Raw genomic sequence first — 23,350 nt, 5'->3', positions numbered from 1 at the left:
AAGCCCTCTGGGGACAGGAAAATGCTGATTGTGCTACAACCGATACTGTATGCCCGTGCCAGAAGATGTATGTAGGGCGTTCATGTCGCCCAATTAAAATCAGGCTTACTGAACATAAGTCCCGCATTAAAAACAAAGTTTTATCAGCTCCTATGGTGCAACATAGGGTAGATATGCATCATACTACAGATGATATTCAATGGTGTATTCAATGGACCACATTCAGCTGGGTTGGGAGGGTGGTAATTTTGAATCTTTATTAAATCATAAGGAGCAAAGGTGGATTTTTCAGCTGCATGCGTTACAACCACAAGGATTGAATTCTGAGGTGGACTGGTGGTCGTTAATCTGATTGGGAGGCGTAAGCTTTTGGCAGTCCTATCAGGTTGTGAGTTTCATAATCAGCTGTGTTCCATTTAAATTGGAATGGCTGCTCAAGACGCCGCAGCCATTTTTTCTTTTCATTTGTGTATGAAGCAACTTATTCTGTGACGGTAGAATCTCAATGCATAGTGTTTTAAGATAGTGATATGCTCTGATGGAAAGTTGAGATAAATATTACTTTATTGTTTCTTCTCAGCATGCCTCTTCCCTGAAGAAGGATACCAAAACCTGGCCATGTCGGCGGAGGTTTGATCTGGGAAGAAAAATGCTGCTGAATCACATTTACAAAGCTAAGTTTTAGTAAAGCTAAATGATAATTCTTGTATAAAAAGACGGGGGAAAAAAAGGGAAAAAGAAAGAAAAAAATTTTTGTAATGAAATATTAAAATACGGGTTGATCAATGAAGTTGCAAGTAACACCACTAATAATTACGGTGACAAAGTTCCCGGATGGTGGAGAGAGTTGAAAATCTGAAGATCCCCGTTTGATAATTGTATGATGGTGAAGCATTGGGGCATTATGATAAGGATACTTGAAATGAAGGAGTGTTTGGGATATTTGTAATTCTGTATATTTTGAGTTAAATCCCCACACTTGAAAGTTATAGGTCTACTAAATTGTATTGTACAACCGATACAAAGGCATGACCTAAATCCAAAATCCCCTCCCCTTATTACATATATGCACTTGCTGCTTCTTGTCTCGCTATATAAAGCAGTGATTACAATATGCAAAAAGGATATTGTTTCTTTTCTTCCTTTCCTCCAGAACTGTCACGTTTTTCTTTCTTTTCTGACTTTTCCTTATCATGCCTAGATTCCTATGCAAAAATGCAATTCAGATAATTAGCCTATAACATTATCTCCATCACAGTAAAGCTGCCAGGGCATAACATTTTGATACCAGTAAATGCTGTGGCTCATAAATTTCACAAGATCCGTGTGGTGCTGTGAACTGTTCCACTAGAAAAACATTTCACATTAACATATATTAAATTTGGCAAATGGCGAAAAATGACTTTGCATAATACTCATCTTATATTCAGTTAAATCTATCTGCCCCACTGCATACTGTACCATAATAGGGACAACAGACAAAACAACACATGTAAGGCACAGAGAAAACATTATGTAGTCATAGAGGCTCTGAAGTCACCTGACTGCCATCATCCAAGGCATCAGAAAATACATTATAGAAAATAAGATGTACAAGACTGGGGTAACAGCTTTTGGCACCTAAACTTTATACCTTCCAGGAAATCTAGACTGCCACTATTTGACTGACTGTACATTTGTCCTTTAGATTGTAAGCTCCTTGAGCAGGGACTGTCCTTCTATGTTAAATTGTAAAGCGTAACCCTTGTAGCGCTTTAGAAATGTCAAGTAGTAGTAGTAGTATCATACCTTCTTGCTTCCAGAAGAACTTTTCTCCATCTTGTCAGGTTTGAGTGAATCACTTTTTTCTTTGCTAGAAGATTTTGATTTGTTTTTCTCTTTCTCATTTGAACGAGGGGAATCAGAAGGACTTTCACTTTTACTATGTTTGGAAGAGCCACCTGAAACGATATTGAGCTCATGAAATTCTGTGCAATGGTTGGAACCAGACAACAAATCCAAGAAAAAAAAATATACCCTACTTACCTGTTCCATTTTCTTCTTTACGTCTTTTTATTTCTTGGCTCACCTCACGGTCATTGTTTGAATGATCCTAAAGTTGAAAATAACCAAATAAAAATTGTGACCAGTATATGGAGATCTGTAACCACATCTTACATAGAAGAAAACTCAATTTTATGAGGCTGGTTTTTAGAAATGAGAAATTTCAAAACTGAAGTCTGGAAATTATGAAGGTGTTGGTTAACAGCCTTATTTCTAGTATTTATGGCCCAGCTCATCATTGTCTAATCCAACAGAATGAGAGAAAAGCCTCAGTGAATCCACCTCTTAGGCTGTTAATAGCATCATTTATTAATGTGACTGGACACTTGAAACACTGACAGACTATTAATACAGATGAATGTTTAAATCAACTCTTGGTAATGCCAACTTCATGAACATTAGGAATTTGTGGGACACAGAAAGATGCAGAAGTGATCCTCTCCACAATGTGTCCCCACTTTGCTATGTTCACTAACACAAAGTGTATGATTCAGAGTCCAGAGCTGGCTCTAAGGCAGGGGTTCTCAACCCAGTCCTCAGGACACACCTAGCCAGTCAGGTTTTCAGGATACCACAATGAATATGCATGAGATAAATTTGCATACAATGGAGGCAATGTATGTAGATCTCTCTCACACATAAATACATATATACATTTTATACTTCTATACTGCACAATACCTCCAGGTTTAAAGCAGTTTACATACAAGAAACCAAGTCAAACTATTGAGATTTCAAGGAGAAACAAACCTACCAAAAATAATGTTTTTTAGATTTTCTTAAAAAGAAGAAAAATCTAAATGAAATTTTACACAAGAATATATATATTTCCATAATTTGGGGGCATGAACAGCCAGAAGTTGGTTTAATATCTTAAATCTCATTTATCCCTTTAATGGAAGGTAAATACAAGCGGGATGAATTATGAAATGACCTCCTGCATATTCATTGTGGATATCCTGAAAACCTGACTGGCTTGGTATGTCCCGAGGATTGGGTTAAGAACCCTTGCTCTAAAGGATTCTCTTGGGTGATTTCCTTAGACCCCTAAAAGGAAATATTCCCAAACGTTATATAGCAACAATTCAGCATCCATTACATTATGATATGGACTTCTGCATGGGAGACTCTGCAACAATATTTTTCTCATAAAAGTAAGTACTACTACTCTTAAAAGACTAACAGTTTGTAGATAATTAAGTTAGCAGTTTAATTATTCAAGATACAGTAAATTCACTGTATTTTCTTTCATTTCATTTCACAGAAATAGTACTTTCTAACATTTTTAAAGCTCCACCTATTTAACTACCTACTACCATGAATCTAAACTGTATGTCGGTGACCTTATCTTTATTAGAGCTTCAAAAAAGGACCTGAATTGGCCACTGTTGGAAACAGGATACTGGGCTTGACAGACCTTTGGTCTGTCCCAGTATGGTAATGTTTATGTTTTTATGATCACTGTGATACATGTAAAAAATGAATACAGTTTCTACCCCCCACCTTCCCCCAACAGACAATCATTTCTGTAATATTTTCATGCCTTGGAAAGAAAAAGAAAAAAAAAAGAGAGAGAGCGAGAGAGAAAATAATGGAGTCAACAGCCAGAGAAGTCAATGTTTTGCACGCTTGCTGCTATTTCCCATTATTTAAAAGTTAGAATGCTGAATTTTTACCTTCCCTGCAACTTTTAATTCTGCAGCATGCAGGAAACATTATTGCCTTACATTTACTTTTCCAATTTATAACCTGCTGTTCCCTTAGGCTCAAAGCAAAATAAAATCATTAAGAACAGATGATACAATCAACACTAAAGAATAATAAAACAAGAACCACCACCATATAAAACAAAGCTAACATCATAACATTAATAAAACATTAAAATGGATTTTTTTTCCTTTTTCAGAGCTTATCATCATCAATCTGCCCTCACTATATAAAATCTTACTGATTGGTTGGGAGTCTTTAATGATATAGCACCACAGTTTTAGTATTAACGGTTTAGGTCAGTTCCCACCTGGACAGTTCCCACCCACCAATTCCCATCTGGACAATTCCCACCACACCAGGGTGGACAATTCCCACCCATAACCCAAAAAATACAAAACACACTAGGACAAAATCTCCCTCCCTTTTCTCTTTCACATCGTTTGGGGGAGGGGGGGCAGTACCCCCTCACCAGCCCCCCTCCCCCACAACATTATCTTTTGCACATCCCTTTCCCCTTCCAGACATGCAGTTCGTGTTCAACCCCAAACTAGGTCTCAACCTAATTCAGCCCCTCCAAATGACACAGAGTATGATTTATAACAAATTACTACTCTACTTATGAAAAGTTATTCCATTATTACACGTCCTCTGTGTGCATCCGTATGCTGCTCTAACCTCCTTGTTTCAGATGCCGTTAAAGAGAAAAAAAAAAGCACCACCAGGATTTATGGGACCTGATACAATAAAGAAGCTACAGGCCAGGGAGGGTAGGAGTTCTTGGTGGGAACAGTCCCCTTAAGCGGCAACTTTACAGGGGGGAATTGTACTAGGTGGGAATTATCTCAGGGGGAATTGGTGGGTGGGAACGCGCCTGATAGCAACAAGCCTTCACATTATAAAAAGCAGAATCTCAGTTCTGTTTTAACACAACAGCAAAAAGATTTTTCAAACACTATATTTTGCAGAGCTGGTAAACTAATTTTTGCCAAGTTTCCCTCCCTCATCAGCATTCCTCTTTAAAACTGATGCATGGAAAATGAGGAAATTTTTCTTCCCTTTATTCTCCTCTCCTTGAGTTCTGCTAGACCAGTCCTGATCAATGGGTTGCATCCCAGTATCAACAGATGGGAGGCAGAGAAATCTGAATATTCTGGTGACATCGCTGCTATAAGAAGTAGTGCAGTCTCCTGGAACACTTCAGTATGCTCATGCCAAAGCTCAAAATAAGTTGACATCGCAGAACAAAAAACAAGAATCAAATAGCCGTGGAATGAAAACTGGGAGCTATACAATAATCATCAAACCAGTCAATAAGCAAATATGTACCCAGACAGCAGGGTGAGCAGGACACGCATCAACCAATATCCTACAGCCATTATTCTTATGGGCCGGATGCTGGACTGGTCTAACAGGACTCAAGGAACGGCTAGACCAGTTCTAACCAATGGGATATACCAAAGCTTATCCCTCTGGAAGGTAGGAAGACAAGGTTCTCTCCATTACTGCTTTACCAAAGGTACTATCCTCTCATGCTAAGACATCAACCCTGCAGTATTTAACAAAGGAATGCAGCAACAACATTGATGCTGTGCAAACATCCACAGGAAAAGACCACACCAGCTTCTGCCCAGGATGCCATACTAATGCTTATAGTATGGGAAATAAAGTGCTGGACTTAGATACTGTGATGGAAGAGACTAACTTGGATTTAGTGGCTGTCACAGACATGTAGTTCACTGAGAACCATGACTGAAATATTGTTATACTGGGCTATTTATTTATTTGTGACATTCATATCCCACATTAGCCCAAACAAGTTTGAGTTCAATGTGGCTTACAATAAACAGTATAGAATACATAACAACGAATAATGCATAAGAAAGTAATTTGTTGTAAGAATCCAATTTTACAATACAGCATCATAAGCATACTAGGTTAACTATGGATGTTAGCATTTAGAAAATCTATTATGAATGAGAAATTGTACATGAACCAAAGAGAAAGTTAATGGTAAAAAGAGTAATAACTAATTCAGGTAATAATTAATTGTTTGAGACGTAGTCGTTCTTTGTGAGGGTTTGTTTGAATAGAACCGATTTGAGGATTTTGCAGAATCTAGAATATTCCTGTATATTTCTTATTTAGGGTGGTAATCTATAAATCTATTCAGGAAAGACAGGGTAAGAAGAAAGGGAGGAGAAATGGGGTTATTACGTTAAAGATATTAAAGCAGCTTATTCATGCAAGAACAGTGAAATCTTTGCAATATTACAAATTTCAATTTTATCTCCATGGCAATAAACATGGTAAGCTATTAAAGTGCTTAAGCAATCTAAGGGGCTAGCAATGAACACACAGATACATATAGTAAATGATGGCAGAAAAAGACCTGCATGGTCCATCCAGTCTGCCCAACAAGACAAACTCATATGTGCTACTTTTTGTGTATACCCTACTTTGATTTGTACCTGTCCTCTTCAGGGCACAGACCGTATAAGTCTGTCCAGCACTATCCCCGCCTCCCAACCACCAGCCCCGCCTCCCACCACTGGCTCTGGCACAGACCGTATAAGTCTGCCCAGCACTATCCTCACCTCCCACCACCGGCTGGCTCTGCCACCCAATCTCGGCTAAGCTCCTTAGGATCCATTCCTTCTGAATAGGATTCCTTTATGTTTATCCCACGCGTGTTTGAATTCTGTTACCGTTTTCATTTCCACCACCTCCCGCGGGAGGGCATTCCAAGCATCCACTACTCTCTCCATGAAAAAATACTTCCTGACATTTTTCTTGAGTCTGCCCCCCTTCAATCTCATTTCATGTCCTCTCGTTCTACTGCCTTCGCACCTCCGGAAAAGGTTCGTTTGTGGATTACTACTTTTCAAATATTTGAACGTCTGTATCATATCACCCCTGTTTCTCCTTTCTTCCAGAGTATACATGTTCAGGTCATCAAGTCTCTCCTCATACGTCTTGTAACGCAAATCCCTTACCATTTTCATAGCTTTTCTTTGCACCACTTCAATTCTTTTTACATCCTTCGCAAGGTACGGACTCCAAAACTGAACACAATACTCTAGGTGGGGCCTCACCAACGACTTATACAGGGGCATCAACACCTCCTTTCTTCTGCTGGTCACACCTCTCTCTATACAGCCTAACAACCTTCTAGCTACGGCCACCGCCTTGTCACACTGTTTCGTCGCCTTCAGATCCTCAGATAATATCACCCCAAGATCCCTCTCCCCGTCCGTACCTATCAGATTCTCCCCGCCTAACACATACATGTCCTGAGGGTTTCTATTCCCTAAGTGCATCACTTTGCATTTCTTCGCATTGAATGGATAGAAGAGTGCTGGTACAGTCTGATTAAGAGGTGGCTGTAGTTTTTTGCCAACTTTTATGCTCAGCCCTCTGAGGCTGGCTTGACCAGTGACACCTATTTGGAGAAATTTCCCTCCCTGTTATCTCAGACAATTCTAAGCAAGTGCTGAATGCAACTATTACCGACAATGAAGTGTCACTGGCCATTCAGCAAAGTGCACATTTTAAAGCACAAGGGCTGAATTTGGCAAACCTTGATCGTTCCCACCTTGCAATCTTTATTCATCCAGTTTGTGACAAGACGCGAATTGCTAATTTCACTACAATTAGCCCAGATTGTGGTACTTATGAAGCTGAGGAAAGACCCAGTGCAACTACTTCTTACCGCCCCATTTTCCTTTTAAATGTGGAGACCAAGTTATTTACTAAGATCTTGGCCAATCATTTGGCACAAGTGATGCCATCATTGGTGGCATTTGTGAGAGGCCAAAATCTAATAAAGAATTTAAAAACAATTTTTGCTTCATTGGAATATGTAGAACAATGAACGTTGCCTTCTCTGCTTGTCAGCTTTGACACAGAGAAGGCATTTTATTGGGTAGCCTCGAACTTTCTGTTTGCAACGCTTGGTAAATATGGGATAGAGGGTGTTTTCTGGATACGGTACGATCCTTGCACTCCCCTCCAAGGGCTTTGATTTGGGTAAATGGTATCTTGTCAGAATCCTTTGCAGTACAGAGGTACACATCAGGGCTGCCTCTCATCTCCATTTTTATTTGTTTGTACCTTGGATCCCCTTATAAGAGAAATTTTGGGTAACCCAGACATACATTTTTGTGAACAATATTGCAGAAGGTCTGTCTGGTAAGGTTTGCCTTTTTGGACGAAAGCAAAATCTCTGATCAGGTTGACACCTCTGATGGTGTGGACAGCATGAGGGGAGATTTAGTAAAGCTTAAAGAATTTGGCAGCTAAGATTTAATGCTAAAAAACTGAAGCTTGAAGAACTTGGCAGCTAAGATTTAATGCTAAAAAACACAGAGACAGGGTGAGGAAGTGATGTCACCAGAGATGCCTAAGTCGGGTGCTCCATCGTGCGTTCAAGCAATCCCCCCCCCCCCCCCCCCAAGCAGTTCACAGGGCTCGGTCTGCATCAATAGCAGCGGAGAATGAAGTGTGATAACAGAGAATCAGGATGGCTGTAAAGAAGAAACTGGAGGATAGTAAACTTACTGCTAGGGTGGCAGAGAATAGGGTGCAATGTGGGCCACGTGGCGCAGCACAGGGAGAGGAAGCAGGCAAGCATTCAAGCAGGCCAGGCTTGAATGCTTGCAAGTGTAATGGAAATGCATCTGGAACTGAAACCGGGGGTTAACTCAGCTGGTATGGGTTGACTTACTGCACCGGGTCAGTGAAAGAAGACTGAGATATCCTTAGTGAAAACGAAAATAAAAGAAGCGGTACAGGAGCTTAAGAGTAACCTGTCTGACAAGGCGGCTTGGATTGATGGAGTGGAGAACAGACTTGATGGTTGTGAAGATTTGGTATTGGGAATGTGTCAGAGTGTAGAGGATTTGCAAAAAAGAATATACTGAGCTGGTCAATAAGCTGGAAGACTTGGAAAACCAAATGCACTGTAATAATGTGCGTATTTGTGGTGTGCCCGAGGGACCAGAGTTTTGGGATGCAGCAGTAGTAGCCTAAGCGATTTACCACAGTATGGTGAGGAGTGCAGATACTGATCCGCATAGCACGTCTGACCTGCCTATTGAGAAGGCACACCGATCTCTGGGGCCCTGGATGGCAGAGCATAATAGGGACATCATAGATTGTCCCAAGAGCTTTTTGGATAAAGAGAAACTTGTGTGTAGAGTTCATTGGAAAGGATATAAAATAGAGATATATCAGGACCTGGCCTATAGCACACTCCAGAAGCGTTGATCCTTCCGCAATGCAATGCAGGCTATGTCTAGAGCCCAGTGGAGATACCGCTGAACCTTCCCCTTTGGCCCTGTCATAACTGTGAATAGAGTACACAAGAAAATTGCTACAGTGGATAAGGCTTGGAAACTTTAAAGCAAGAGGGCATCACATGTTCTGAGACGACAGACAGCAGTATCCTGGATTGGATGTCTTCCAGCGGCTTGCTGGATTTCGCTGGGACCAGTGAAGGATACTAATACAGGGACCAAGTGATCTGGAGGCCTTGGTACTGACTGGGCAGAATGAGGACTCTATGCAGACTGGCCAGGGTTATAAGGATACTGTTTCTTTTGCTGGGACACACTGAAAGAGTTGCAAGCACTGCATTGCCTCCTCTTTTGTGTGCTAAGTGTTTGATTGTACAGCTGTGTATGTGTGTTGGGGGGGGGGGGGGGTCGGTGGTGCAGGAGGGTTGGGGGGTTGGGGCTAGAATGTGTGACTATGTTGTTTTGCAGGGTTCAGAAAGGAGATTTGTAGGACTAATGTTGTGTTTAACGGGGTATTTGTAAGGGTGGGTGTTTTGGGTTTGTTGGATGGGAGAATGTATCAACTCATGGGAGGTTGCTTCCTGAGAGTGGAGAGGGAAATGGGAGTTTTCCTGCTAACAGTGGATTGTGGAGGGGCGAGGAGAGGGGAGTTGAGGGGGTGCATTGTGGGGAAGAGGGTAGTTAGTTTTTAGAGGGGTTTTTTTTTTGGGAGGGGGGAGGTACTTACCAGAATGCAACAACAATTTTACATAGTAATATAGTAGATGCAGCAGCTAAGATCTGTACAGTCCATCCAGTCTGCCCAACAAGATAAATGCATTACATATGGTAAGGTGCAATACATCATATATACAGTGCACTCCATTTAAGTGCACGTCGGATAAGCGCATGCTCTGTTTAACTGCATGCCATACTTCGGTACCATTTTTGGCACCATCAATTTCTATGGGGACAAACTTCAGTTTGGCACACCACTGATAAGTGCAAGATTCGCTTATTTGCATGGTTCAAGACCGCTCCTCTGCAGGAAAGACTGCACATAAGCACGCATGGAATATGGAAGTCGATTGGTGCGTGACAACCAACGAGATTTCAAATTTACTGCCTCTAACTGCCACAGGCAGAATAAGCAAAAGAATGTTGTTTGAGCATACACCGGGGTCATCATCGTCGTCGCGGCGGAACTGTAAGACTTCAACACTGGTTGAACAAATAGAAGTTCTTAAAAAATTAGAAAACAAAGTCAAGCGTCTATTGCTACAGAATATGGTGTCAATCCCAGTCAAATTTCACATGTCTTGAAGCAGAAAGATCAGCTTCTGGAAGACTGGCAAAACAATACAAATCCACAATGGAAATGAAAATGGGAGGGAAAAGCTGAGGAGGTAGAAGATGCTCTTCTTCGGTGGTTTTCTCAAGTCAGGAGCAGACAGTTTCCTGTCAGTGGTCCACTGCTTATGGAGAAAGCTAACCAGCTAGCTGAAAGTCTTGGACTAACTGAATTCAAAGCCACTGTTGGATGGTTGGAAAGATGGAAGGAGAGGAATAGCATAAAATTCAACAAACAGCATGGTGAGAAACAAGACGCTGATGACTTTGGTGCTGAAAATTGGGTTGTTTCAGTTCTTCCTACCATCTTGAAGGAGTTTGCACCTCGTGACATTTTCAGTGCTGACGAAAACGGTTTCTACTTGCAAGCGATTCCTGATGGAACACTTGCATTCAAACATGCCGAAACTACTGGAGGTAAAACATCGAAGGACCGACTGACGATCCTCTTTTGCTGCAATATGGATGGGAGTGAGAAGTTGGAACCACTCATCACTGGGAAGAGCAAACAGCCCCGTTACATCAAGAAAGTTAAGCAACTTCCTGTGTTATTCAAGGCTAACGCAAATTCATGGATGACTAGGGAAATTTGGAAGCAGTGGCTAAAGAAGATAGACACTAGAATGCAGGCACAAAAACGTCACATTTTGCCGCTTTGTGATAATTGTGCTGCACACAGGGATGATGTCAGGCTGTCTAACGTCAAGGTGGTCTTCCTGCCACCAAACACTACCTCTCTGATCCAACCTATGTGTCAGGGCATAATAGCCAATTTCAAAACAACATTATCGGGCTCTTGTGCTACGTCGTCTGATGAGCGTTATGGATGACCAGACAAGGATAAATGTGCTGTTGAAACGGCTCGTAATCTATCACTGTTGGATTCCCTACTTATGCAGAAAGAAGCCTGGAATCATGTTACACAGGCAACCATTGTGAACTGCTACAAGCGGGCAAGCTTTGTTAAGGATGTGGAGAGGGACGAAACAGATGCAGCTGTTGCAAACGCGTCAGATGAACAGGTTATTGACATCCCAGCTGGTGTTACTGAAGAGGAGTTCCATCGCTACGTAGCTGTTGATTACGATCTACAAACAGCTGAAGACAGCACTGATGTCGAGATATGTGCCTACACACAGGCAACAATGGCTGATGATGGAACAGATGACGAAATGAGCAGCGAGGTACATGCTGACAAAATTCAACAACCTCCTCCTGTCACTTTTGCAAGAGCGCTGGAGAGTCTCAACACCGTGCGGGCCTATCTAGAGGCCACTGGATGTCAGTGCTATGACAGTTTTTACCGTCTGGCAGATGTAGTCTATGGAACTCACAAACCCAATAGTGTACAGAGGACTATAACTGATTACTTCAAGTAAGCCTAATGTCAGTTAACGGAGACTGAATACTGTACGTATAATAACAGTACTGTACATATGTTCATCAGATGTCAAGCTTCTTTGGGTCACAACAGTTAAGTGCACACTCTGGTTAACTGCATGCATTTCTTTGGTCCCAGATCCTTGCACTTAAGCGGATTGCACTGTATACCTGATCTTGATTTATCTTTGCCATTTTTAAGGCATTGACTGTAAAAGTCTGCCCAACACTGGCCTTGATCTAAAAGTTTTGATGCTGTTGTCAAAAGCCCCAGAAAAGCATCCCTCCAGCCCATCCAGAGCTATTCAGCCTCAATCAGGGCACAGACCGTAGAAGTCTACCCAGCACTAGCTTTCCTACCTAATTCCCGCTAAGCTTCTTTGGATCCATTCCTTCTAAACAAGATTCTTTTGTGTCTGTCCCATGCATTTTTGAATTCTGTTACCGTTTGCATCTCTACCACCTCCTATGGGAGGAAATTCCAGGTATCTACCACCCTCTCGGTCAAAAAATACTTCCTGAAATTATTCTTGGGCCGGCCCCCTTTCAACCTCAATTCATGTCCTTTAGTTCTTCCGCCTTCCCGTCTCTGGAAAATGTTCGTTTGCGGATTAATACTTTTCAAATATTTCAATGTCTGTATCATATCACCCCTGTTTCTCTTTTCCTCCAGGGTATACATATTTAGGTCAGCAAGTCTCTCTATGTACATCTTGCTATATAAAACCCATACCATTTTTGTCACTTTTTACATCCTTAGCAAGATAAGGCCTCCAAAACTGAACACAATACTCCAATTTTCTCGGTTTATTTGGGCTGCTAAGCATCCTAGAGTGATGAGGGGGGTTACGTGGATGAGAAGAATGGAAGATGGATTAGTGGTGACTAGTGTTAGGCATTACTACCAGGCTGCTCTGCTGTGGGCAATCTTGGCTTGGCAAGCCCAAAACATTAAACAATGGGTAGCATTAGAGGAGGGGGAGGATAACTCTCCTTTGATGCATTTGCTATGGCAGAATGAAGAGAGGGATCTAGGGAGAGGGAGAGGAGCAGAGGGCCCCTATAGGTACACAGCTATGACGGTATGAGGATAAACTAGGGCAGCAGTATTACTGGAAGTTAAGGTGTATTCGTGGTACACCCCCTTGAGGTATAACAGAATTTTGCCCAGAAGAGATCAGGTGTTATTCCATAGGTGCGAGATAGGGTGAGCAGTTAGTTTGTGTGGGGCAGTTTATAGTTCCTGGTGGTGGGGAGGAGGGAGTAAAGTCTTCTGGAGAATTGCAGGCACCATACACATTATTACCCAGCTTGGGACTTTCTAGACGTATGTGTGTCTTTCTAGACGTATATATATATATATATATATATATATATATATATGGGAGTACTAAGGAGGGGGGTTGAGGGAAGGAGGGAGGGAGGAAGGGTAAGATGGAGTGGATGCACAGAAGAATCAATATGCATCCACCAATGGTTTGGTATTGTGCTTTGTTTGTGCATTGTTATGTTAAGTTAAAAAAATGCAGGGGTATAAATTTGGGCTGCAAAAACTCAAGACAGTAGTACAGTATAGAGGGTGAAGTACTTCTGTGAAGACGTATAGGTCCGAGGATAATCACATGCGATGATCTTAAGGGTCCAAACAGATAGAAAAGGCAACACCAAATCCCAGAAGGATGCTTAGGTGAACAGGAATAGGAATGGACTGTAGGAAAAAGGAGGTGATAGTGCCTCTGTATAAGTCTCTGGTGAGACCCATTTAGCGTACTGTGTACAGTTCTGAAGATCACACCTCCAAAAAGATATCAACAGGATTGAGTCAGTCTAAAGGGCGGCTACTAAAATGGCAAGTGGTCTTCATTAAGACTTAAAAACCTTACTTTGGAAGAAAGGTGGGGGGGAGGACAGATATGATAACAGACATTTAAATACCTCTGTGGTATAAATACACAGAAGGCCATTCTCTTGCAACTGAAAGTAAGCTCTGGAAGGAGGGGGGGGGGGGGGTCATAGGATGAAGGTGAAAAGTAAAAAGGGAAAGACTTGGGAGCAATCAGTGTTTCCCAAACTGTGTGCCGCAGCGAACTCTCTGGGGTGCAGCAGCAAATCCCGACCTCAGGGCTGCAGCAGCCTTCAAAAGCACGTGCTGTCAGTTCTACCGGTCCTCTGCCCCCAGAACTGGAAGCTGACGTCAGCGGGGGCAGAGGACCAGCAGAGCCAAGCCCATGCCTTAAGGCTGCTGGGGCCCCATGCTTGCTTCTTTTTTTTTTTTTTTGTCATGGCTACTGGGGACACGGAGTAGATGGCCTTCAGGACTCACAGAGGCAACTGCCAAGGAGGTTGGATGAAAACAGGAGACCAGATGAAGTCAAAAAGTTGAGCCAATAGGTCAGTCTCTGTTTCCCTTCCCATTCAAAACAAAGCAAGCAAACCTATGAGCTGCTGAATCCAAGTTGTCATTCTTTATTGTTGGTAGCATATTTTATTTAATCTCACTTATATTTTTTAAGCATTCTGGCTTGAGCAGCATACAGATGTACAAAGAGGAAGTATAATAACTGAATAACTTTTCATAGGTAGAGTAGTAATTTGTTATAAATTGTAATCAGTGTGTCATTTGGAGGGGCTAGTTGTAAGGACACCCTAGCACTGTTATATTTGTGCAGAGAAAAAGATGGAGACCTGTGTGGCCACGGGGGGTGCCATGAAAACTTGCTCGCACATGAAGGGTGCAGTGAACTTAAAAGTTTGGGAACCACTAATCTAGAGAAAGGGAAAATTAGTTTCTTGCCTTGGTAATTTTCTTTCCTTTAGTCACAGCAGATGAATCCATTATGAATGGGTTGTGTCCACCTACCAGCAGGGGGAGATAGAGAACACTGAAAACCATAGTGCCTCTAGGACGGCTAGCTCCATCTGCCTCTCAGTATTTTGAAGCTTCCAAAGCAGTGTTAAACCGCAAAGTAGCATAACACGAACTTTCCTCACAGCGAACGAACGCCCCAGAACAGGAGCAATAACACAAAGGAAGGGACGAACTCAACCTCCTGTAACAGAACAGTAAACAGAAATCCTGAAGACTGTTTTCCACCTTCTCCCAATGAGGGAACATGTCTGCAGGAAAAACTGAACACAAAACAGAGTCAATCAGGGAGGGATCATGGATTCATCTGCTGTGACTAAAGGAAAGAAAATTACCAAGGTAAGAACCTAATTTTCCCTTCCTTGTCATCAAGCAGCAGATGAATCCATTACGAATGGGATGTATCAAAGCAATCCCTAGATAGGGTGGGAACAAGCCACACCACGTGCAAGCACTTGTGCTCCAAAAAGCGCGTCCCTCCTGGCAGCCACATCCAGCCTGTAATGACGGGCAAAAGAGAGCTTAGAAGCCCAAGTAGCTGCACTACATATCTCTTAGAGAGTGCACCCGTCTCAGCCCAAGAGGAAGAAATTGCTCTTGTGGAATGTGCCTTAAAGGCGTCAGGCGGAGGCCGGCCAGATAGCAGATATGCAGAAAAAATAGCTTCTTTAAGCCAACGGGCTATAGTGGCTTTAGACGCTGGAGACCCTCTCCAAGGACCTGACAACAATACAAAAAGGTGATCAAAGGTCCTGAAAGCATTAGACATCTGTAGATACTGCAACAGAGCCCTGCGCACATCCAGAAGGTGCAACTGCCCAAAATATTCCGGAAACTCCTCCCTAGTAAAGGAGGGCAGATAAATAGGCTGGTTTAGGTGAAACGCTGAAACCACCTTAGTGAGGAAGGAAGGCACTGTACGTACTGTAACTCCGGACTCTGAGAATTGCAGAAATGGGTCTCGACAGGACAGCGCCTGGAGCTCAGACACCCATCTCGCCGAAGTAATGGCCACCAAAAAGACTGTCTTTACAGTCACATCCTTCTCCGAAGCTCGCCTCAGCAGCTCGAAGGGCAAACACTGAAGAGCCTTTAATACTAGCCCTAGGTTCCAAGCCGGACAAGGAGGCCGCACGGGAGGACAGAGCCGAAGCACCCCTCTAAGAAACCGTGCAATGTCCGGGTGCGCAGCCAGGGAGAGGCCAGCGACCTTCCCTCGAAAACATGCCAAGGCTGCCACTTGAACACGCAGGGAATTGTAGGTCAAGCCTTTTTTATACCATCCTGCAAAAAGTCAAGAATCGACGAGACAGAAGCCCGCATGGGTGTGATCGCTTTAGAAACACACCAAGCCTCAAACTGGCGCCAGATCCGAGCATAGGCAACGGAAGTGGAATGCTTGCGGCCCTGCAAAAGAGTGGAGATGACCTTGTTAGAATAGCCCTTGTCCCTCAATTGCGCCCTCTCAATAGCCATGCCGTAAGACCAAAGCGGCATGGATCCTCCATGGTCACCGGGCCCTGCATCAACAGGTTCGGTACCAGAGGCAAGGGAAGGGGAGCCTCCACCAGCATCCACCGGAGGTCCGCATACCACGGCCACCTGAGCCAATCCGGGGCAATGAGGATCACCACTCCTTGATGCAGCCGTATTCGCAGGAGGAGTCGCCCTATTAAGGGCCAAGGAGGGAACACATACAGGAGGCCCGGGGCCAGGGTTGAGCCAAGGCATCCAACTCCGCCGAGCGCGGATCTCTCCGTCTGCTGAAAAAGGATGGGACTTTGGCATTCGTGCTTGAGGCCATAAGATCCGCTACGGGCGTTCCCCATTTGGCACAGATCTGAAGGAACACTTCGTCTACCAGTTCCCACTCCGCAGGGTCAATTTGATACCTGCTTAGAAAATCGGCTTGCACGTTGCTCTGACCTGCTATGTGAGCTGCTGACAGAAGCTGCAGATGTAGCTCGGCCCAGTGGCATACCTGAGCAGCCTCTGCGGCCAGTGCTTGCCACTGAGTACCGCCTTGTCGATTTATGTAGGCCACTGCTGCCGTGTTGTCCGACAGAACTCTGACAGCCAGTCCCTCCAGAGTCTTGTGAAAGGCTAGAAGAGCCTAGAATATCGCTCTCAGTTCCAAGCGATTGATGGACCACCCTGCTTCTTCAGGTGTCCACAGACCCTGGGCATAGCTTCCCTGGCAATGTGCTCCCCAGCCCTTCAGGCTGGCATCCGTTACCACCAGGCACCAATCGGGAAGCACTAGAGGCATTCCTCGCCGCAGAATGCTGTCTGAAAGCCACCACGCCATACTGAGCCGGGCCGCATGGAGCCACATGAATCTGCATTGATAATCCTGGGACATAGGAGACCATCGTTAAAGCAGGGTAATCTGCAGAGGTCTCATGTGCGCTCTCGCCCATGGCACCACTTCCAAGGTGGCCATCATCGACCCCAACAGCTGGACAAAGTCCCAAGCTCGCGGGCGAGGCATCCTCAGGAGCAGACAGACCTGATTCTGAAGCTTGCACTGCCTTTGGTCAGGAAGAAAGACAAGCCCCGAGGCCATGTCAAACCGGATCCCCAAATATTCTAGAGATTCAGAGGGGGTCAGGTGACTTTTGGGTATATTGACAACCCAGCCCAGAGACTGCAGTACTGAGACCACTCTGGCTGTTACATAATGACTCTCTTCTGCCGAGTCCCCTCTGATGAGCCAGTCGTCGAGGTACAGGTGAACCCGGATACCCTCTTGCCTGAGAAAAGCAGCTACTACCACCATTACCTTGGAAAAGGTTCGGGGAGCTGTGGCGAGGCCAAAAGGCAAGGCCCGAAACTGGAAATGTTTTCCCAACACCGCAAACCGGAGGAACCGTTGGTGCGGGGGCCATATAAGAATGTGCAAGTAAGCTTCTTTTAGGTCCAGTGACGTGAGGAATTCTCCTGGCTGTACCACCGCAATGACGGAGCGCAGGGTTTCCCCATGTGAAGATGCCGCACTTTTAGTGACTCGTTGACTTTCTTTAAGTCGAGAATGGGCCGAAAAGCTCCAGCTCCACAAAATAAATGGAGTAGGGACCGCAGCCGTGTTCGGCGGGAGGCACGGGGGAATCACTGCTCCAAGGTGCAACAAGACTTGTAAGGTCTCCTCTACCGCTGCCCGTTTGACGGCAGTGCCGCATCGGGACTCCACAAACACGTCTCTCACCAGGGCACCGAATTCCAATCGGTAACCTTCTCTGATCCGATCCAGTACCCACTGATCTGAGGTAATCTTGGTCCACTCCTCGAGAAAGAGGGAAAGGCATCCTCTTACAGCTGCAAAGGAGGAGTGGACCGGCGTCCCATCATTGTGGCGGATGGCCCCAAACTCCTGGCCTTGAGCCTGCCGCTGCGAAGCATTTGTCCGAGCGAAAGGAGTTCCTCTGCTGAAAGCAGGCACTTTGAGTAAACCCAGCAGAGCGCCCCGGGCGATACCTTCAAGCTTCACGGAAGCGAGGTCTGGAGGAGAAGGACGGAACCACTTGACCCTTGGAAGAAGGCTGCGGCCTATCCTCAGGTAACCGCTGGGGTTTAGCATCCCCCAGGTCTTTAACAATCTTCTCCAACTCCTCTCCAAATAACAGAAGGTCCCGAAAGGGCAACTTCACCAGCCTTTGCTTAGAGGCCATGTCAGCTACCCAATGCCGTAGCCATAGAAGGCGGCGGGCGGACACCGCCACAGACATCTGTTTAGCCGAAGCTCTGACCAGATCATAGAGGCACCACTCTCCGACGGGGAATTTACCCGTCTATGCTTAGCATGCATCCAACGCTCAGGGGCATCCACTTCTGACATCAGCCCCGGGCCTTCATCAGTTGGAGGGGGACCAGGTAGGAACGCAGTGTCAGACACCTGCAGCACAGCTCTTTTCGAAGCTGTGCGGCCCAGGACCGCGCGTCCACGTGGCAGCCGTCTCGTTCCGCTGCCTGGTGACCGGCACAGCGTGGGAGTTTGAGGTAGGGTGGTGAGTCGGCGGAGGGCGGCCGGGACCACGCGTCCACGTGGCAGCCGTTCTCCCTAGCCCATCTGAGAGCCAGGAGACCTGGGCAGCTGGCCCTGGTGTTAATCCTGCTGACGTGGGAGCTTGGGGAGCCAGGTGTCCACAGGCAGCTGTTCCCTAGGACCTCATGTTCATGTCCCGTGGCCCTCACTGGCTCTGGTCCTGCCTGTCTGCCGCCTGCCCTCTGTCCTGGCTTGCTCTGGCCCTTCAGCCTGCTCCGACCCGGCTTGCTCCAGCCCGCTGCTCTGCTCCCTCCTGCTTCTGCTTGTCCCAATCTGTCTGTTCCAGCTTACTCGGGCCCTGCTACTCCTACTCCTGCCTGTTCCAGCTTGTTCCAGCCCATCTGCCTGAGCCTGTTCCAGTCCATCCGCTCCAACTTGATCCAGGCCATCCGTTCCAGCTTGCTTAGTCCGTCTGTTCCGACTTGCTACAGTCCACCTGCACCTGCCTGTCCAAGTCCGGCTGTTCCTACTTGCCCCAGTACATCTGCACCTGCTTGTCCTAGCGTGTTCCAGTCCTGCGGTGCCGCTGTCTTCTGCTCCAACTTGATCCAGCTTATACCAGCCCATCTGGCCTAGCCTGTTCCAGCTTGTTCCAGCCCGTGTGCCAGCTCGTTCCTGCTCTAATGCTCCAGCTTGTTCCAGCCCATTCCAACCTGATCCAGCCCACTCCAGCTTGTTCCAGTCAATCCCTGCTTGCTCCAGTCAATCCGCCCCAACGTGTTCAAGCTTGTTCCAGTCCTCCTGATCCCAGTTTGTTCCAGTTCGCCTGACCCAGCTTCCCCCGCTTGTTCCACTCCATCGGCTCCAGCGTGTTCCAGCCCGCTTGTTCCAGTCCATTGGCTCCAGCGTATTCCAGCCCGCCTGATCCAGCCAGCGTGTTCCAGCTCGTTCCAGTTCTCCTGAGCCCAGCTTGTTCCAGCCCGCCTGATCCTTCCAGTCTATCGGCTCCAGTGTGTTCCAGTCCGCCTGATTCAGCTTCTTCCGGCTTGCCCCTGTCCACCGGATCCAGCGTGTCCAGCTAGTTTCAGCTGCCGATCCAGCCTTCCCCTTGCTGTCCATCGGCTCCAGTGTGTTTCAGCCTGCCTGACCCAGCCTCTCCTTGCTTACTCCAATTCTTCTGCTCCAGCGTGTTCCACCTCGTTCCAGTCTTCCTGATCCCAGCTCGTTCCAGTCTTCCTGATCCCAGCTTGTCCGTCTGCTCATCCTGACACAGTTCATCTGTTCCTGCTTGTTCCAGCTTGTCCATCTGTACCTGCCTGTTCCGGCTTGTTCCTGCTTGCTTCAGCTTGTTCCGGCTTGCTCCAATCCATCTGACTGTTAACACATCGAGTAACCTGCCTGCCTGCTTGCGAGCCTCTCAGCCATTGACTTACCTACCTGCCTGCTAGCTTATCAGCCATTGACTTATCTAATCGCCAACCCAAAACCTAGCTTCAAGCCCTATCTATCTGCTTAACACCTCAGTCATTACATAGTCACCCATTAACACCTGTTAACTGCTTAACACCTCAGTCACTATATTGTCACCTGTTACACCTCAGTCACCACCTATGGCCCCTGTCCATGTTCTCTTCCTTGCCCTGTCCCTTCCTAATCTCCTTTCCCCCCCACTCCCACTGTCTACCATTAGAACTACTCGCTGCCCTCCCACCCTGCCCGCCACCGCAATACCCTATTCACCTCCATCCCTCACCTTACCATCCCTCTTGTCCCCCCTCCTTCCTGGCTCTCAACCTTCGGCACTTCCTTCCTGCCATTAACCCATCCCCTTTCCTCCTCAGTACACCCCGTCTTCGTCGCCTTCGTCGCCCAACCTCCCCCACCCTCCTCCGCACTCTCTTGCTCCTCCTCCTGCTATCCGCGGGAGACATTAACCCTAATCCAGGTCCCCCTCACCTGTCCCCGTCCTATCCTTGCGAACGATCCCGGGATGTCTCCAATCTCGTCTCTATTCCCCTCCTTCCCCCCTCCTCCCTCCCCTTCTCATGCGCCTTGTGGAATGCCCACTCAGTCTGCAACAAACTGCCTCTCACCCACGATCTCTTTATCTCTCGCTCCCTTCAACTGCTCGCCCTAACCGAAACCTGGCTCTCCCCGGAAGACTCTGCCTCCGTTGCAGCCCTCTGCCATGGAGGCTATCTCTTCTCCCACACGCCCCGCCCAATTGGCCGCGGCGGAGGCGTTGGGCTACTACTCTCACCCTCCTGTAGTTTCCAACCCCTCCACCTACCGCAGTCTCACTGCTTCTCATCCTTTGAAGCCCATTCCATCCGGCTATTCTACCCGCTACCACTCAGAGTGGCAGTCATTTACCGCCCCCCTGATAAATCCTTCCCTTCCTTCCTTACCGACTTTGATGCTTGGCTCTCTGTCTTTCTTGACCCCTCATCTCCGTCCCTCATTCTCGGAGACTTTAACGTACATGCTGATGACCTATCCGACCCCCATGCTTCTAAGTTCCTCACCCTAACATCCTCCTTCAACCTCCAGCTGTGCTCCACCACCCCTACTCATCGTGACGGCCATTGTCTTGACCTCGTCCTCTCCTCCTCCAGCTCACCCTCCAATTTCCACGTCTCAGCTCTTCCTCTCTCCGACCATCACCTGATCACATTCACACTTCTTCACCCCCCCCCTCCACCCCGTCCAACTTTAACCACCACCTCCAGGAACCTCCAGGCTATTGACCCCTCCACCTTATCATCTACTATCTCTAATCTCCTCCCCTCCATCATGTCCTCCGAAACTGTCGACAAAGCGGTCTCCGCCTACAATACCGCTCTCTCCTCTGCTTTGAACACCCTTGCGCCATCCATCTCCCGTCCCACAAAGCGCACCAATCCCCAGCCCTGGCTGACTCCTTGCATCCGTTACCTTCGCTCCTGCACCCGATCCGCTGAGCGCCTCTGGAGGAAATCTCGTACCCTTCCAGACTTCCTCCACTACAAATTCATGCTATCCTCCCTCCACTCCTCCCTATTCCGTGCAAAACAGGACTATTACACCCAATTGACCAATTCTCTCAGCTCCAACCCTCGTCGTCTCTTCACCACCCTTAACTCCCTCCTAAAAGTGCCCCCCGCTCCTACTCCCCCTTCTCTCTCTCCTCAATCACTGGCCGACTATTTCCGCGACAAAGTGCAAAAGATCAACCTTGAGTTCACGACCAAGCCACCACCTCCTCTTCACCCTTTAACCCTCTCCATCAACCAACCTACCCAGGTCTCTTTCTCCTCTTTTCCTGAGATCACCGAGGATGAAACTTCCCGCCTTCTTTCCTCCTCGAAATGCACCACCTGTTCCTCTGATCCCATCCCCACCAACCTACTCAACACCATCTCCCATACTGTCACCCCCGCCATCTGTCGCATCCTCAACCTCTCTTTCTCCACTGCAACTGTCCCTGACACCTTCAAGCACGCCGTTGTCACACCTCTCCTCAAAAAACCTTCACTTGACCCTACCTGCCCCTCCAACTACCGCCCCATCTCTCTTTTACCCTTCCTTTCCAAAATACTTGAGCGCGCTGTTCACAGCCGCTGCCTTGACTTTCTCTCCTCTCATGCCATCCTCGATCCACTTCAATCCGGCTTTCGCCCTCTGCACTCGACAGAAACAGCACTCTCTAAAGTTTGCAACGACCTGCTCCTGGCCAAATCCAGAGGTCACTACTCCATCCTCATCCTCCTCGATCTTTCCGCCGCGTTTGACACTGTCAACCATGATTTACTTCTTGCCATGCTGTCCTCTTTTGGGTTCCAAGGCCCTGTCCTCTCCTGGTTCTCCTCTTATCTCTCCCACCGCACCTTCAGGGTACACTCCCATGGATCTTCCTCCACTCCCATCCCACTATCTGTTGGAGTTCCCCAGGGATCTGTCCTTGGACCCCTTCTCTTCTCAATCTACACCTCTTCCCTGGGCTCGCTGATCTCGTCTCATGGTTTTCAGTATCATCTTTATGCTGATGACACCCAGCTATACCTCTCCACACCTGACATCACCGTGGAGACCCAGGCCAAGGTATCGGCCTGTTTATCCGACATTGCGGCATGGATGTCCAACCGCCACCTGAAGCTGAACATGTCCAAGACCGAGCTCCTCGTCTTTCCTCCTAAACCCACTTCTCCTCTTCCTCCACTCTCTATCTCTGTTGATAACACCCCTATCCTCCCTGTCCCATCTGCCCGCAACCTCGGAGTCATTTTCGACTCCTCCCTCTCCTTCTCTGCGCATATCCAACAGACTGCCAAGACCTGTCGCTTCTTCCTCTTCAACATCAGCAAAATTCGCCCTTTCCTCTCTGAGCACACCACCAGAACTCTCGTCCACGCTCTCATTACCTCTCGCCTTGATTACTGCAACTTACTCCTCACCGGCCTCCCACTCAGCCATCTATCCCCCCTTCATTCAGTTCAGAACGCTGCTGCACGTCTTATATTCCGCCAAAACCGATATACTCATATCACCCCTCTCCTCAAATCACTTCACTGGCTTCCGATCAGTTATCGCATACAATTCAAGCTCCTCCTCCTTACCTACAAATGCACTCAGTCCGCGGCTCCTCACTACCTCTCCACCCTCATCTCCCCCTATGTTCCCGCCCGTAACCTCCGCTCACAGGACAAAGCCCTTCTCTCAGTACCCTTCTCCACCACTGCCAACTCCAGACTCCGCCCATTCTGCCTT

At 46.7% G+C, this 23,350-nt stretch overlaps 1 protein-coding gene across 2 annotated transcripts in view; it reads right to left on the bottom strand.

Moving 5' to 3' along the window:
• Window positions 1-23,350, bottom strand: part of THOC2 (THO complex 2) — a 272,468-nt gene that overhangs the window by 14,702 nt on the left and 234,416 nt on the right. For both annotated transcript variants that reach the window (XM_030209899.1, XM_030209900.1), the window contains exons 35-37: window positions 2,026-2,092; window positions 1,789-1,940; window positions 1,129-1,205 (exon numbers count right to left, since the gene is read on the bottom strand). In XM_030209899.1, the coding sequence (XP_030065759.1) occupies window positions 1,129-1,205; window positions 1,789-1,940; window positions 2,026-2,092 (296 nt within the window). The remainder of the gene's footprint in view (window positions 1-1,128; window positions 1,206-1,788; window positions 1,941-2,025; window positions 2,093-23,350) is intronic.

This window comes from Microcaecilia unicolor, chromosome 7, assembly GCF_901765095.1.
Source record: "Microcaecilia unicolor chromosome 7, aMicUni1.1, whole genome shotgun sequence".
NCBI classification, from domain to species: Eukaryota; Metazoa; Chordata; class Amphibia; order Gymnophiona; family Siphonopidae; genus Microcaecilia; species Microcaecilia unicolor.
Note: the sequence above shows the minus strand (reverse complement) of the source record. Positions and strands in the feature narration are given on the sequence as shown.